This window comes from Thamnophis sirtalis, unplaced genomic scaffold, assembly GCF_051295495.1.
Source record: "Thamnophis sirtalis isolate CommonGarterSnake01/CBP01778 unplaced genomic scaffold, rThaSir2_p1.2 scaffold_3, whole genome shotgun sequence".
NCBI lineage: Eukaryota > Metazoa > Chordata > Lepidosauria > Squamata > Natricidae > Thamnophis > Thamnophis sirtalis.
The window spans coordinates 32,963,553-32,976,567 of NW_028261383.1; the positions used below are offsets into that span (position 1 = coordinate 32,963,553).

General features: G+C 44.6%; 1 protein-coding gene across 1 annotated transcript; it reads right to left on the reverse strand.

Annotated features, from left to right (window-relative positions):
- Window positions 1-1,176: 1,176 nt before the first annotated feature.
- Window positions 1,177-7,570, reverse strand: LOC148047871 (uncharacterized). The gene is made up of 2 exons (XM_087707796.1): window positions 7,501-7,570; window positions 1,177-1,877 (listed from the first exon to the last, which is right to left on the reverse strand). Exons 1-2 carry the CDS (start codon window positions 7,568-7,570, stop codon window positions 1,183-1,185), a joined length of 765 nt encoding a protein of 254 aa, XP_087563922.1. The 3' UTR covers window positions 1,177-1,182.
- Between the last annotated feature and the right edge of the window lie 5,445 nt (window positions 7,571-13,015).

Here is a 13,015-nt window from a genome sequence, read left to right on the forward strand (position 1 = left end):
ATCTTCAGGAATCCAGTGGTAGTATTCATCTCAACACATCTGTAGGGCATTAGGTTTTTGGTGCTCTGAGCTTGGTTGTTTTCTGGCAGCTGTCTCATTACTCTAACTTAGGTAACATCATCAGCCACCTGCACTGATGGTTTGGGTAATGAGACATCTGCCAGAAAACAACCAAGCTCAAAGAGTGCTCAAGGATCCCTAATTTCAACCTTGAACTTCAAATATTCTCCTTTATTGGCAGTAGGTTCTACCTTTGGAAGAAGTATATGAGCTGACCAAGAGGAGACAGAGGTGCATGTAATCTGGAATCTCTTCCTTCCTCTTCAGCTGTCTCCTGATTGACAGAGCCAGAAAGGTTGGTTTTCACATCTTGGCAAGCTTTTTTTTCAGCTGGCTCCAAAGGACAACAAGAGACATCCTTGTATCAGCTCTTAGTTCTGGATGTCTTCCTCCCCTACATTCAGAGTTCCTCAGAGGGATCTCATATTTCTGAAATTTGACTCTCAGCCACCCACACACTCTTGCTTAGGAGTTTTTGCTAATTGTGTCTGTTGGACTGTGATTCCCATCAATCCTTAGGCGGGTCAGCTATGGGGCATCCAGGATGGAAGCGATGGGAGCCGTAGGCTAATACATTCGGAGGGAAAGTCCTGCTGTAGATCATGTTTATGAAGTGAAGGATGTGCCATGATCTCATTTGAGCAACACGATGGGACAACTGTGCAAAATGTTGGCATTGCCACTTGATCATCACCAGCAAAGATAGCTGAGGCTTTCTCAAAGAAGGTTGAGAAATCTGCATCCTCTTAATTGTAGAACCAGTATAGACCTCTGGAAAAAAGTATGCTGCTTAGGAAAGTTACTCCACACAGCTAACATTGAATTGCCATGACTGTCTTCTCGAGAGTTCTTATGTTGTAACATTCCTACACATTTTAATTGGCACTCTTAGTGCCAAAGAAAACTTTCTAGTTTATAATAGTCCATCAACCATAATAATCAACTTGGAAATGCCTTTAATTTGTAGATCCAGGCCCCCAGTTTTTAAGACTGGCTCTGCTCGCATTCAATTGTGTCACATATTTATCTCCCTGCCATAAAGTTCTTGCCGAAACATGGAAAGGAAACCAAGGCCAACTCGACCCGTCTCCAGGACATAGAGTCAAGTCTAACCTCCCTTCCTTAACACTTTGGACTACAAGGGTTTGTAGGAGACTGATTGTCCCTCCCCTGCTCTTCCCATGGCTGCAAAGCCTCAGGTATGGGGCCATAACTTCCATCATTTCTCCCTCTTGGGCCAGACGCAATGGATTCCCCATCATAGAGTTGTCCCGAAGCATGGGAACTGGCACCACCACTATAGGGAACGCCATATGGTACATAGGGTCTAGCCTTAGGGGGTGCCTTTGAAGCTGGGATATAGCCTCCTCCCCATTCCTTAGCAGTTGGGATGTAAGGGATGCCAGGTTCCTTCCACACTGGCCTTGGATGGCCATTAGGAGTGTATTCTTTGATGGTAAAGCCAGAAGGTGACCTTTCAGGAGTGCCGCCTACATGTTGTGCCGCACCCCAAGGTTCATATGGTCTTGGTCCGCCCTCCTGACCAGGATTTCCAAAGGTAGGCCCCATTGGGTTGCCAGGCTGCCAAGGTCTACTTGGCCTGCCAAACTGGAAGGGGTTGTCTTCTTGGGAATGGGGTGCAGAAGGCCTGCCACCCACTATCCGAGAGTCTCCCCCTTCAATGCTGTTGCCTCCCATTCCAGGTGGTGAGACGTCTGGCCTGAGAATTCCATTTGGGAAAGAGCACCTCTCCACCCCTGGGGGCAGCGGCTGAAGGTCTTCTCCAAAGACCGTGTCAACACATCTGGAAGCTATGCCTAGAAAGGGACACAAAAAAGACAAAGTTGCCACTGAGTCCTTGGCTGAGGTTCACCATGGTACCCCCAATTCCAGCAGGTGCCACAAGAATTCTCAGGAGACCTTTTTTTAATTAATATTAATATTGGCTACAGAAAGAATCTTTCAATCCTGTGCTATCTCCCTCCCACCCCCACCTACTCAACCTTATTATATGAACTTGAGAGACCGCCTACTGCCAATTACCTCCACATGACCTATTAGATCTCACCGATTGGGCCTCCTCCGGATTCCATCTGCGGGTCAATGCCGACTGGCGACCACGCGGAGGAGGGCCTTCTCGGTGGCAGCTCCGACCCTATGGAACAATCTCCCCATGGAGATTCGTACCCTCACCACTCTCCAGACCTTCCGCACAGCCATTAGAACCTGGCTATCCCGCCAGGCATGGGGCTAAGATTGTACCCTTCCGAATGGTATGAATGTTGTGTTTTCTTTTAATTATGTGTTGTCGTATATGTAAAAGTCTGTTTCCCCTTTCCCTTTCGGATGTGAGCCGCCCTGAGTCCCCCCAGGGAAAAGGGCGGCATACAAATAAACTTCTGAATCTGAATCTGAATTAGGGAGGTGTTTCCCTGAGTTGCTTCTGCCTACAATACTTTTTTCTTGTTTTGGACTTCAACCATGATTTTCCCCTTGTTGCTTTGGATCTGGCCTATCTCTGCCAAGGTCATCTTCTTTAGTCCCTACATCTCCTCCATGTTTACCAACAACCATTGGGAGGCAGGATGGGCTGAGAGTACATGACTGGTCCAAGCCCCCTCAGGGTGTTTCTCCGAAGGGGAGGTCTATAACCTGGATCTCCTTCTCCTATCCAGGGGTGTCCAAACTTCTGAGAGTCACATTGAACATTTTGCAAATATTTGAGGGCCGGGGGGGGGATTAATTTTATAAATGAGCACCCCCAGCCCCCTCGCAGGCCACAAAGTAACCCACCAGTCAGTTTTCTCTTCCTTGTCCTGAGTCAGTTCAGATGGGGCTTTCTTCATGGAGAGAGGACGGGTGGGGGGGGGGGGGAAGGCTCCAAGGGAGCACAGCAGAGGTGGGTCCCTACTGTTTTGGACCGGTTTGGCCAAACCGGTAATCATTTGGCTGGAACCGGCAGTGACCCAGGCCTGCCACACCCCCAAACCAGTTCTCCTACAGGGCGACCATCTTGATATTGGGTTCTGCACATACAGAGAACAATTGTAATTGCACAGATTTAATTTTTCCCCTTTTTTAATGTTTTGCGTATGCGCAGACCTAAAGATGCATGTGTGTGGAGCGTGTGTCAGGCATGTGACCGAAGCTGTAGTTTGGAGTCCTAATCCAATCCTTCCACCACACCACCCTATGGACTCTCATTGCCCCAAATATAATGCATCCCTCATAAACAGTGCCATCAAGACACTCCCATATTTTTGTTTGCGGCTGACTGAAACCTAGAGATTGGCAAAAGTCCACCAGTCCTTTTGCCAAAAGAAAGGTGTGGAATGCTACAACCAAGAGTTGTGCCAGTGTCGCAACTCCTAATGAGCTCAATCCTGCCCTTCTGCCTCAGGCATCACGCCCCCAAAGTTTCATTGATTACATTTCTCCTTGTCAAGCTCCAGAAAACATTTGAAACAGGACCCAGGAATATCAACTCCCTACAACAGTCTGCAAAAGTCGAAGCAAAAGTAGGATTCCCCCTGGAATCTGCAACCTGAAGGAACAGGGCAAACAAGAGGCAGATGTGGATTGTGTCTAGGAAGAGAAAAGTGATGTCATGCTTGGAAGCCATCTTTTCCATTGGGCCTTCAGGCCTGCCACATTTAATGCAGTGGGAAAATGGGAGGGGGGTTATATGGAGTATGGGAGATATATAGTCATAATAACCATGGCACGACAAAACCGCGGTCCACTAAAGCGCGCCCGATGAAAGCGCGTACCTGACGTCAGCAGCAGCGCGACAAATACGACCGCGGAGAAAAAAGGGCGCTTTAAAAAGCACTTTTAAAGCAAGCCGATTCACGTTAAGGTAAGGGTTAGGGTTAGGGTTAGGGTTAGGTTAAGGGTTAGGGTTAGGGTTAGGGTTAGGTTAAGCGTTAGGGTTAGGGTTAGGGTTAGGGTTAGGTTAAGGGTTAGCGTTAGGTTTAGCGTTAGGTTAAGGGTTAGGTTTAGGGTTAGGTTTAGGGTTAGGTTAAGGGTTAGGTTTAGGGTTAGGTTTAGGGGGATTAGGTTTAGGTTTACGCGTTAATTTTAGCTTTACCGCTCACAGCGTGCTTTTTTCGTCACGCTGTGATGATGTCAGGTACGCGGTTTCGTCGAGCGCACTTTAGTCGACCGCGGTTTTGTGGTGGAACCCATAATAACATTCCTTTCTCAGAGAGTCAAGGACACCTGGAGGGGTGTGACTAGGAGGCATCTCCAGTTGGGATGGTTCCTGATTGGACCATGTGATGGACATGTGGGTGCTGGGCTTGGAACTTTCATTTGGGTGAGGAAAACCTGGAAACTTTCAGATTCAGGTTTTCCCAGACGTGACAATATGACATCTCAATAAAATGGAACTTTGAGGAAACTCAAGCCTCAGAGTCTTCTTTCGTTGGGGGGGGGGGGTTTACTTGGAATTCTGACAGGTGATATGAGGGACTAAAATGAAGCAGCAGTTTCCCAGGAAGTGGGGGAGCATATTCCAAAGGGGGGGGGGTAAACAAGAGGCAGACAGTGCACAGCTAGATCAGATACAGATGAAGAAATTTAGGATAGTCACTCTCTAGAAATTTGCAAGATATATCCTTAGGCTTAGAGTAGTATAGCTTTTAGTATACAGTAGTAGAGCTATAATAATTCTGTCTTTATTCATTCATTCATTCATATCCCGCCTTCATTGTTTTTACAAATAACTCACGGCGATCAACAGATCCAACACCCCTTTTTCCTCCTGTTTTCCTCATAACAACAACCCTGTGAGGTAAGTTGAAATGAAAGAGACTGGTCCAAGGTCACCCAGCTGGCTTCCATGGCTAAGACAGGACTCAAACTCACGGTCCCCTGCTTTCTAGCCTGGTGCCTTAACTATATGGTGTGAACAATAATGAACTTCAGCTGGATTGTTCTGGATTGTTCTTGGGTTGGGCCTGACAACAGACGGCTTTTCTGGAAATTTACCAGCTCTCAAGTTTCTAGGTCTCTCCACCCATTCCGATTCTCCGTTCTGGGGCATAAACTAATTATCATTTTGTTGTGTGATGCTATGACATATTCAAAACTAATCAGTAAGCAGCTGGTAAAATACTATGAACCTTGTTATGAATAATGGGTATATATCATACGATCTGAGTTTTGATCCTTTGGTTTTCTCCTCTGCCTCCTAGGCCAATCCACGTGCTATTTCACAGTTTATTTCTCAGGCAACTTATTTCCTTCTTAAAGGCTATTGTCAGCTGGATCTCCAGAATGCAGTTTGTAGTTTGCTAGCCCTTGGGTGCCATGGGAACAGGGAGGGGTTTTTTGACATTTGTGGGGGAGGGAAGTGAGCTGATGTGAAGTCTTCCCGTGTGAATTCAAAGGGAGGTTTGTTACCCATCAATGGGGTGGAATTGTTTGGACTTTTCCAAAGCCAACTGTCCTGGTTCTACGGAAGCATCTAACGTCTACTGAAGAGATTTCCCATAACATCATATTGGATGCTGATTGGTCTTTATGGACTGGACCCTGGTGGGGAGGACTTTGGGATGACTTTCAATTTGTAACTTTTGCGTGGATTTTACTCAGATCTTGCCTTGCTTCTGCTGCTATCACTTCTTTCTTAGGAGAAGTACTGTATCTTTTCTCTAAATCTATGGAGTTTGGTGTTTTCTTTCTTAAGATTTGAACAGAGGCAAACCTGACAGCTATTCTGAATAAAAATAGAAATAATGAATAGAATAGAATAGAATAGAATAGAATAGAATAGAATACTTGGTCAAGTGTGATTAGACACACAAGGAATTTTTCTCCAATCTGTATGTATTCCTCCAATATGTATGTACGCTGTCAGCGTACATACATATAAACAGCAAGTGATAGCTCATAGCTCATAGATCATAAATCATATACAATCATTAACCATAAGTTACAAACAACAATTGATAAATTACAAGAAGTCAATAGAAGATAGTAGGAAAGATGAGAAGATAAGAAAAGGTGAGAAATGAGACAGTGCTGTGGGAATTAAGTGTTCAGCAGAGTGATGACCCCGAGGGGAAAAACTATCTTTGTGTTCAGTTGTTTTGGAATGAAATGCTCTATAGAGATGTCCTGAGGGGGAAAATTAAACTAGATTATGTCCAGGATGTGAGGAATCTGTAGATATTTTCTCAGCCCTCTTTCTGGTACATGCAGTAAGATTGATAATGGTAACTTTTCTAATAAATGTAGCCCATCCAAATGTTTTGAATATATCTTTCCTGTATTTATTCAATTGTCCTCTATTGAATTAGTCACCATTCATATATCACATCCTTCTTTTTGGAATGAGAAATCTTTAGAAATCATTCACTTGTGAACCTAGTCAATCTTCTTCCTCCTACTACTCTATCATCATCGTCATCCTAAATCTTTAATCACTTTTCTACAATTATTCTCTGGACAATAAACCATGATTAAGTAAGCCATGGTTTAGTGCAATATGCCATATAAGTTATTCGCGTTAGAACTTTGGAAGTTGCTATGTACAAAATTCGCCCATTTCTCCATCTTGCCCAATATTTTCATGCAACTCTCTAGAATTTCAGCCAGATTTTTTCCAACTGGTTGGTAGTACCTGGTCCTACTGGAATTTTAGACTACTATCTTCTAAAGTCACAACATTGATACAATGACCTTTAACTGACTTAATAATGCAGTACTATCTTCTGACTAAAAATGATCAGGAAGCAAAAAAAAAAATTCAATTATATCCAATTCTCTATATTTTTCATACACCTATACTATCTAATCACTTGACCCTTGTTGAATGTAACATAACATACTTTCAGTTTCTGTTAATTTTATTTTACAAATGGGAAAAGTACAACTTGAAAAAGAGCACTATTGACACAATGCAGATTTAAGTTATGAATCCATTTTGGTCTTGGCAGCCTTTGTCTGAAGTTGATGGAAGCAGCTGAACATCTCAGAACTTACTACATCCTGCCTCCTCTCTTAGGCCAGAAAGGATACACAGAGCAGAGTTTATGCACTATTTACAAAAAGTTGTAAAGTATAGCTTAGACATCGTTTACACTTTCAGTCCTAAAGAGCACTTTCAGAATTATGGGGATACCACACAGCTTTTACAAAGTGTTCCCACATTTGAGAGGTAAATATCTAGATGTTCACTAGTGATAATCTAAATGTTTCCTAGATCTGATATTATTACGCTGACAGAAATGGCAAAAAAATTCTTGGCACCTTAAGGACAAACAACTCACTTAAATGTTGGCAGCCCATTTCATCATTTGGCCAAGGCCTAAATAAAAGGGATGGGGTCGGGGCAAAGTAGTCATTAACAGTAACATGGCTGGTGCTGATTTAACAATGATAAATATCCATTCCTGAAGAGGGAATCCCTCTGTCCCATCATCCCCGACATACCTTGCAAATAGAAACTCAGGATTAAAGCAAAGAGCAGCGGCATCGTGCTAGGATGGGACTTGCAGTTCATCCTGAAGGATCCCAAAGATCAACACATCTGCATCCAGTGCCGCTCCCTACTTTAGGATAATAGAAGACAGTGTCACCTCCTCTGCACTTGAGGATATATATATCTCTCTGGAATTTTGCCCTGCCCCAAGGATAAGGCGGGAACAGCCCAAATTGCAGCTGGATTGGTTGTCTGCTTTCCACATACTGTGTCCCAGCTGCTTGGACCTCAGATAACAGCCCAGCCATCAATACACCACTGCAAACTGGGTGGACTTGGTGTTTGGACAAAGAAATGGGGAAAGCCACGTGTGGTCCAGCCAGCGTGAGATGAAGAGCAGAACAAGAGGAAGCAGTGTATTCAAACAACTGAAATGGGGCCAGGCAACCAAAGTATATTATGTGGAACGGAAATAGTCATCAATGCTGAACAGCAGAATAACAGACTTGGAAGGGACCTTGGAGGTCTAGTCCAACCTGCTCAAGCAGGAAGCCATATACCATTTCAGACAAATGGTTGCCTAAACTCCTTTTAAAAACCTCCAGTGATGGAGCACCTACACCTTCCAGAGGCAAGCGATAATTAATTGTTCTCACTGTCAGGAACTTTCTCCTTAGTTCTAGGTTGGTTCCCTCCTTGATTGGTTTCCATCTTGTACATGTTTGTCAAACTAAATAAAATAAAAAAATGTTGGCTTTCAATGTAGAGGAGGTGACTTTTTGATATATGGATTGACCAGAAGGTTTTCACATTTATGTTTGCAAAATATCAGCTGATTCTTGAATGGCACATTCCTGAAATAAAACAAAATGGGACCATTCATAAACTGATACCTCAAAGAGCCCGAAATTTATGTTCATGTGCAACTTGAGAGACAGTTACTTTGATGTAGTGGTTAAGGTGCTGGCCTAGAATCTAGGAGACTGTGAGTTCTAGTACCGCTTTAGACATGAAAAGTTGTCTGGGTGACCTTGGGCCCATCCTCTCCGCCCATCCCACTTCACAGGGCTGTTGTTGTGGGGAAAACAAGAGGAGGAGGAGAAGTAGTATGTATATTCACTGCCTTGAGTTATTGAAAAATACTAAAAGTAGAATTTAAAAAAAATTGAACTAAAATTGAGAGATCCAGGGAGAGTTACTCCATGAAACAGCAAAGATGCAGGCTGATCTTCCCCTGGGGAGATCACCACAACGTGAGTTGCCCATCAGGTGGAATCAGGTGGCATCAAAATCCATTACAAATAGTTTTTGTCTTAAGTCCCAATTGTTTTATGATCATTAATCCTTCAGAGTTACAAATGGCCTTGGAATGGGTGCTTTATAGCATCCAGGTGTTGAGTCTGCAGCCAGCTTGACTTTGGGACCAGTTGCAACATTGTGCAGTCACATGACTGCAATTTGCCATGTCTTTTGCTGGTTTCTGCAAAAGAAAAAGTCCAAAAAAGGTTCCCTCGTTTGCTTACAACAACAACCACCTTTAATTTGATTTCCAGCCCCAGTTCTACCTGCAAGTTGAAACTTATTTGTTAATCAAATCAGATTATCTAGGTTTCAGAGCAAGACATCAGAACAGAGTTCTAAAGGGTTATGGGAAAAGATCAGGAAGAATCGGAATCCCCCACTTCCCAAAGCGGAATGGCTCTGGAAGACAGTGTCCAAGAATCCCAAGACATGGGACACAGTTACCCCAGCCCAAGGGATTGATAGGTGTCACCCTTTGAGGTCATCTGACTTGACATTGACTGATGAAGTAGGCCTGATAAAGTAGGCCCGATGGTGCCCAGAGTAAAATTGCTTTGGTTTGTTCCTTGCTTAAAAGGGAAAACACAGTACAGCAGGGGTGAAATTCAGCAGGTTCTGGCAGGTTCCGGAGAACCGGTAGCGGAAATTTTGAGTAGTTTGGAGAATCGGCAAATACCACCTCTGGCTTGGCCCCAGGAATGGGGAGGGAATGGGGATTTTGCAGTATCCTTCCCCTGCCACGCTCACAGAACCAGTAGTAAAAAAAAATGAATTTCACCATTGCAGTACAGGTAAGTTCTCGACTGACAACCATTTGTGTAGTGATCGTTTGAAATTAAAACGGGGTTGAACAAGGTGACCTACGACTGTTTTTCGGGGGTGGGTTTTGCCTTGCTTGCATGTGCGCCTGACACACGCTCTACACACGGGCGCAGTTGCCTATAAATAGGTCCGCACATGCACAGAACATTTAAAAAGGTCAAAATAAAATGTCATGGCAACCAGGGAACCAGTTCAGGGGCATGGCGAGCATGCCATCCAGTGATGGGTTGCAGGCGGTATGTCCTGGAGCCAGCCCGGAGCACCGGATACTGTTCTGGTATGGTATTTAAAGGCTTCTGCGCTTCTGCACAGGCGCATAGCGCATATAGCACCTGTGCAACGCTCCGCGGAGCAGCATCATGGAGGCGCTAAGATGAGGACGCCACTGGCCCCGTTCCAACCGTACCTGTTGGAACGGGATTTGCAACCCACCATTGATGCCATCCCTACCAGTCCAGAGACCCAGTTGCCATTTCCACTACCGGTTCCACTGAACCGGTGCAAACCGGTAGGAACATTGCTGTTTTTCCCACTTATGACCATGGTTATGAAATCAAAATTCAGACACTTTGCACCTAGCATATATGTCTGAAGGATGGTTGCAGTGTCTCGGGATTATGTGATCATCTTCTGCAAACGTCTGACGAGCAAAGTCAATGGAGAAGCCAAATTCAGTTAGCAACCGTGTTACTAACTGAACACCTGCAGTGACTCACTTAACATGTGTAGCAAGGGAAGTCCTAAAATGGGGCTAAACCCATTTAACTTGGCAACAGAATTCTTGGGCTCAGTTTTGGTCAAGGACTATGTTTTCTCATCCACGGTAGTAATTTGGATTGTAAGCCTTCAAACCAGAATAAATACTATTTTATTACAACTCGGCATGTACACCAGACTGCAAAAAGTGTATCTCGCGGCCCGAGGTCACTTGCCAGCATCCTTTTTTAGTCCCCAAAGTTTGCTCAGAGAGGATAGGAACCAAATCGTAAGCTTTTTTTTTTTTCATTTTGAGGAATGAGGGTACTAATAATCAAAAGCTCAACCTGCCCTACTTCTGGAATTCAGTCCCTGGCATGCTGCACAAAATCTAATAAGACTTCCAAGCCAAAGGAAGTTACGCATTTATGATGGACAATAATGGATGTGATAATCACTACTTTCATACCTTCCTCGGCTCCTAATTAATTATGCCATTGATCTCGCCCAACTGCGCTATGATCTAAATACTGTAGTGACTTCATCACTGAATACTAATGAAAGACTGAAGCACAATAGGTTGCACTATAGAAATATAGAATTTTCCATTGCTACCTTTTCCCTAGTTAAGCAAGAAGTCGCAAACAGTAGGAATCTCTTGGAGATGTCCAGGGCTTGATATCTATTTCACCCATCTAATGTGAAAGTATTTAAGTAGAATGTGAAAATAATGGAAAAGGAAAAAGCAAAATAACCCATCAGTTTTGTTTCCTTGCTTTGTCCTGTTCCAGTGTTGGGCTGCTGGGAGTTCGCACAAGTTGGAGCGATCCTCTAACTAGGATTCTGCCCAGTTCTGCGAACCCTTAAATGCCACCCCTGGCTGGCCCTGCCCCTCTCACCCCGCCCCGCCCTGCCCATCCCAGAAGTCTCAACACAGCCTATTCATCATGCCAGGTAAGTGCTGGCCCCATGAGGGGGCTCGGGGAGGGTGGAAAACGGTTCCAGAAGTCTGGAAACGGGCCAGTTTCCTGCCTCCGGAGGGCCTCCAGAGCCCAGGGGAAGCAGTTTTTGACATCATGGAGGCTCAAGGAAAGCCTCCGGAGCCTAAGAAGGGTGAAAAATGCCCCCTCCCACCACATGGTGCAGGAGGACGACTTGGCCATGCCCACCCAGCAACAGAAAGCAAACCCATTGCTGCAATTTTTGAAGCCCACCCCTGTCCTGTTCCATATTTCCATTTGAACAAATTTGTGAAGAGAGCTGTGCATTGGACTTCGGGGTCCCATCCCTTTTCCAAAAGAGAAGGAGGAAGGGTCATTGGTGCTCCCTGAGCTTGGTTATTTTCTTACAGATGTTTCATTGCCCCAAATAGGTAACAATATATTAGTGCTAGAAGCTATAATAATAATAATAATGATCAGTGCTAGAAGGAGGACTGGTGAATGTTCACAATTTGTGTGAGACACAAATTCTCAACTGGAAAAAAAAAAGACGATGGCTTCATACAGAGGATCGCTTTTTAAGGCTGTTCAGTTGTTAAACACTGTGTAGCTTCTACCCCAACACAGGTGGCCCAAACAACTTGTTTGTCACACCCACACAAATCATTCCAGATAAACACTGGATCAAAACAGAAGAAGGAATATGATTTACCTCGGCAGCGTATTCATCCTTAGGTATGTGCCTGAAGGAAAATTATGAGTCAAAAAAGAATGTTTAAATAAACGTCCATAGATATTGATGTGGAAATATTGAAGTGTAAAAATCAAGGTGAAATGGCGCCTGAGCACTGGACAGGTAATCTAAACAATAGATTGTTGGAGAGGTTTATCACAAACACAAAAGGCAAGACGTTTTGACTTGTCCTCAACAATCAAGTTGTAATATTGCTTTCTCTTCCATAGTGACTATACCTCCAGAGCAGAGTGGTATTCAGCCAGTTCTGACTGGTTCTGGCGAACCAATAGTGGAAAGTTTGAGTAGTTCAGAGAACCAGCAAATACCACCTCTGACTGGCTCCACCCCCATCTATTCTCATCCTCCCGAGTTCCAGCTGATCGGATCTTCTTCTGTTGCCTGGAAACCAGCTTACTGGGGTGGGGAGGGAACGGGGATTTTACAGTATCGTTCCCCTGCCACGCCCACCAAGCCACGCCATGCCCACAGAATCGGTAGTAAAAAAAAATTGAATTCCACCATTGTTCCAGAGCATTCAGCAATAAAAGCACAGTCCAACATTTCTTGAGCTGGTTTTCAGAAATATCTTTGCTGTTTTATATTTCCACCCACTTCCCCAGTTAATCTATACCACGCCTTTTCCAATGAAAAACCTTATATGAGAAGATTATCTGGGTAGACTCCATAGGACCTGGATGGCGAACCTATGGCACCCGTGCCACAGGTGGCATGCGTAGCCATTTGTCAGGGTACGCGAGGCATTGTCCTGTCAGTTGGCCTGCCTGTACGCATGCGCGCATTGGCAAACTGACTTCAGCCTTTTTTAAAGCCATTTTTCGCCCTCCCCAGCTCCAGAGGCTTTATAGGAGCCTGGGGAGGGTGAAAACAGCCTAACAGCCTTCCCTGGGGACCCTGGAGGCTCTCCAGAGGCTTTAGGAGCTTCCCTGAAGCCTCTGGAGCGCAAAAAACTGCCCCTACGGGCAAACCGAAAGTTCAGGAGCGGACATCCGGTTTGCTTGTATGGCCATT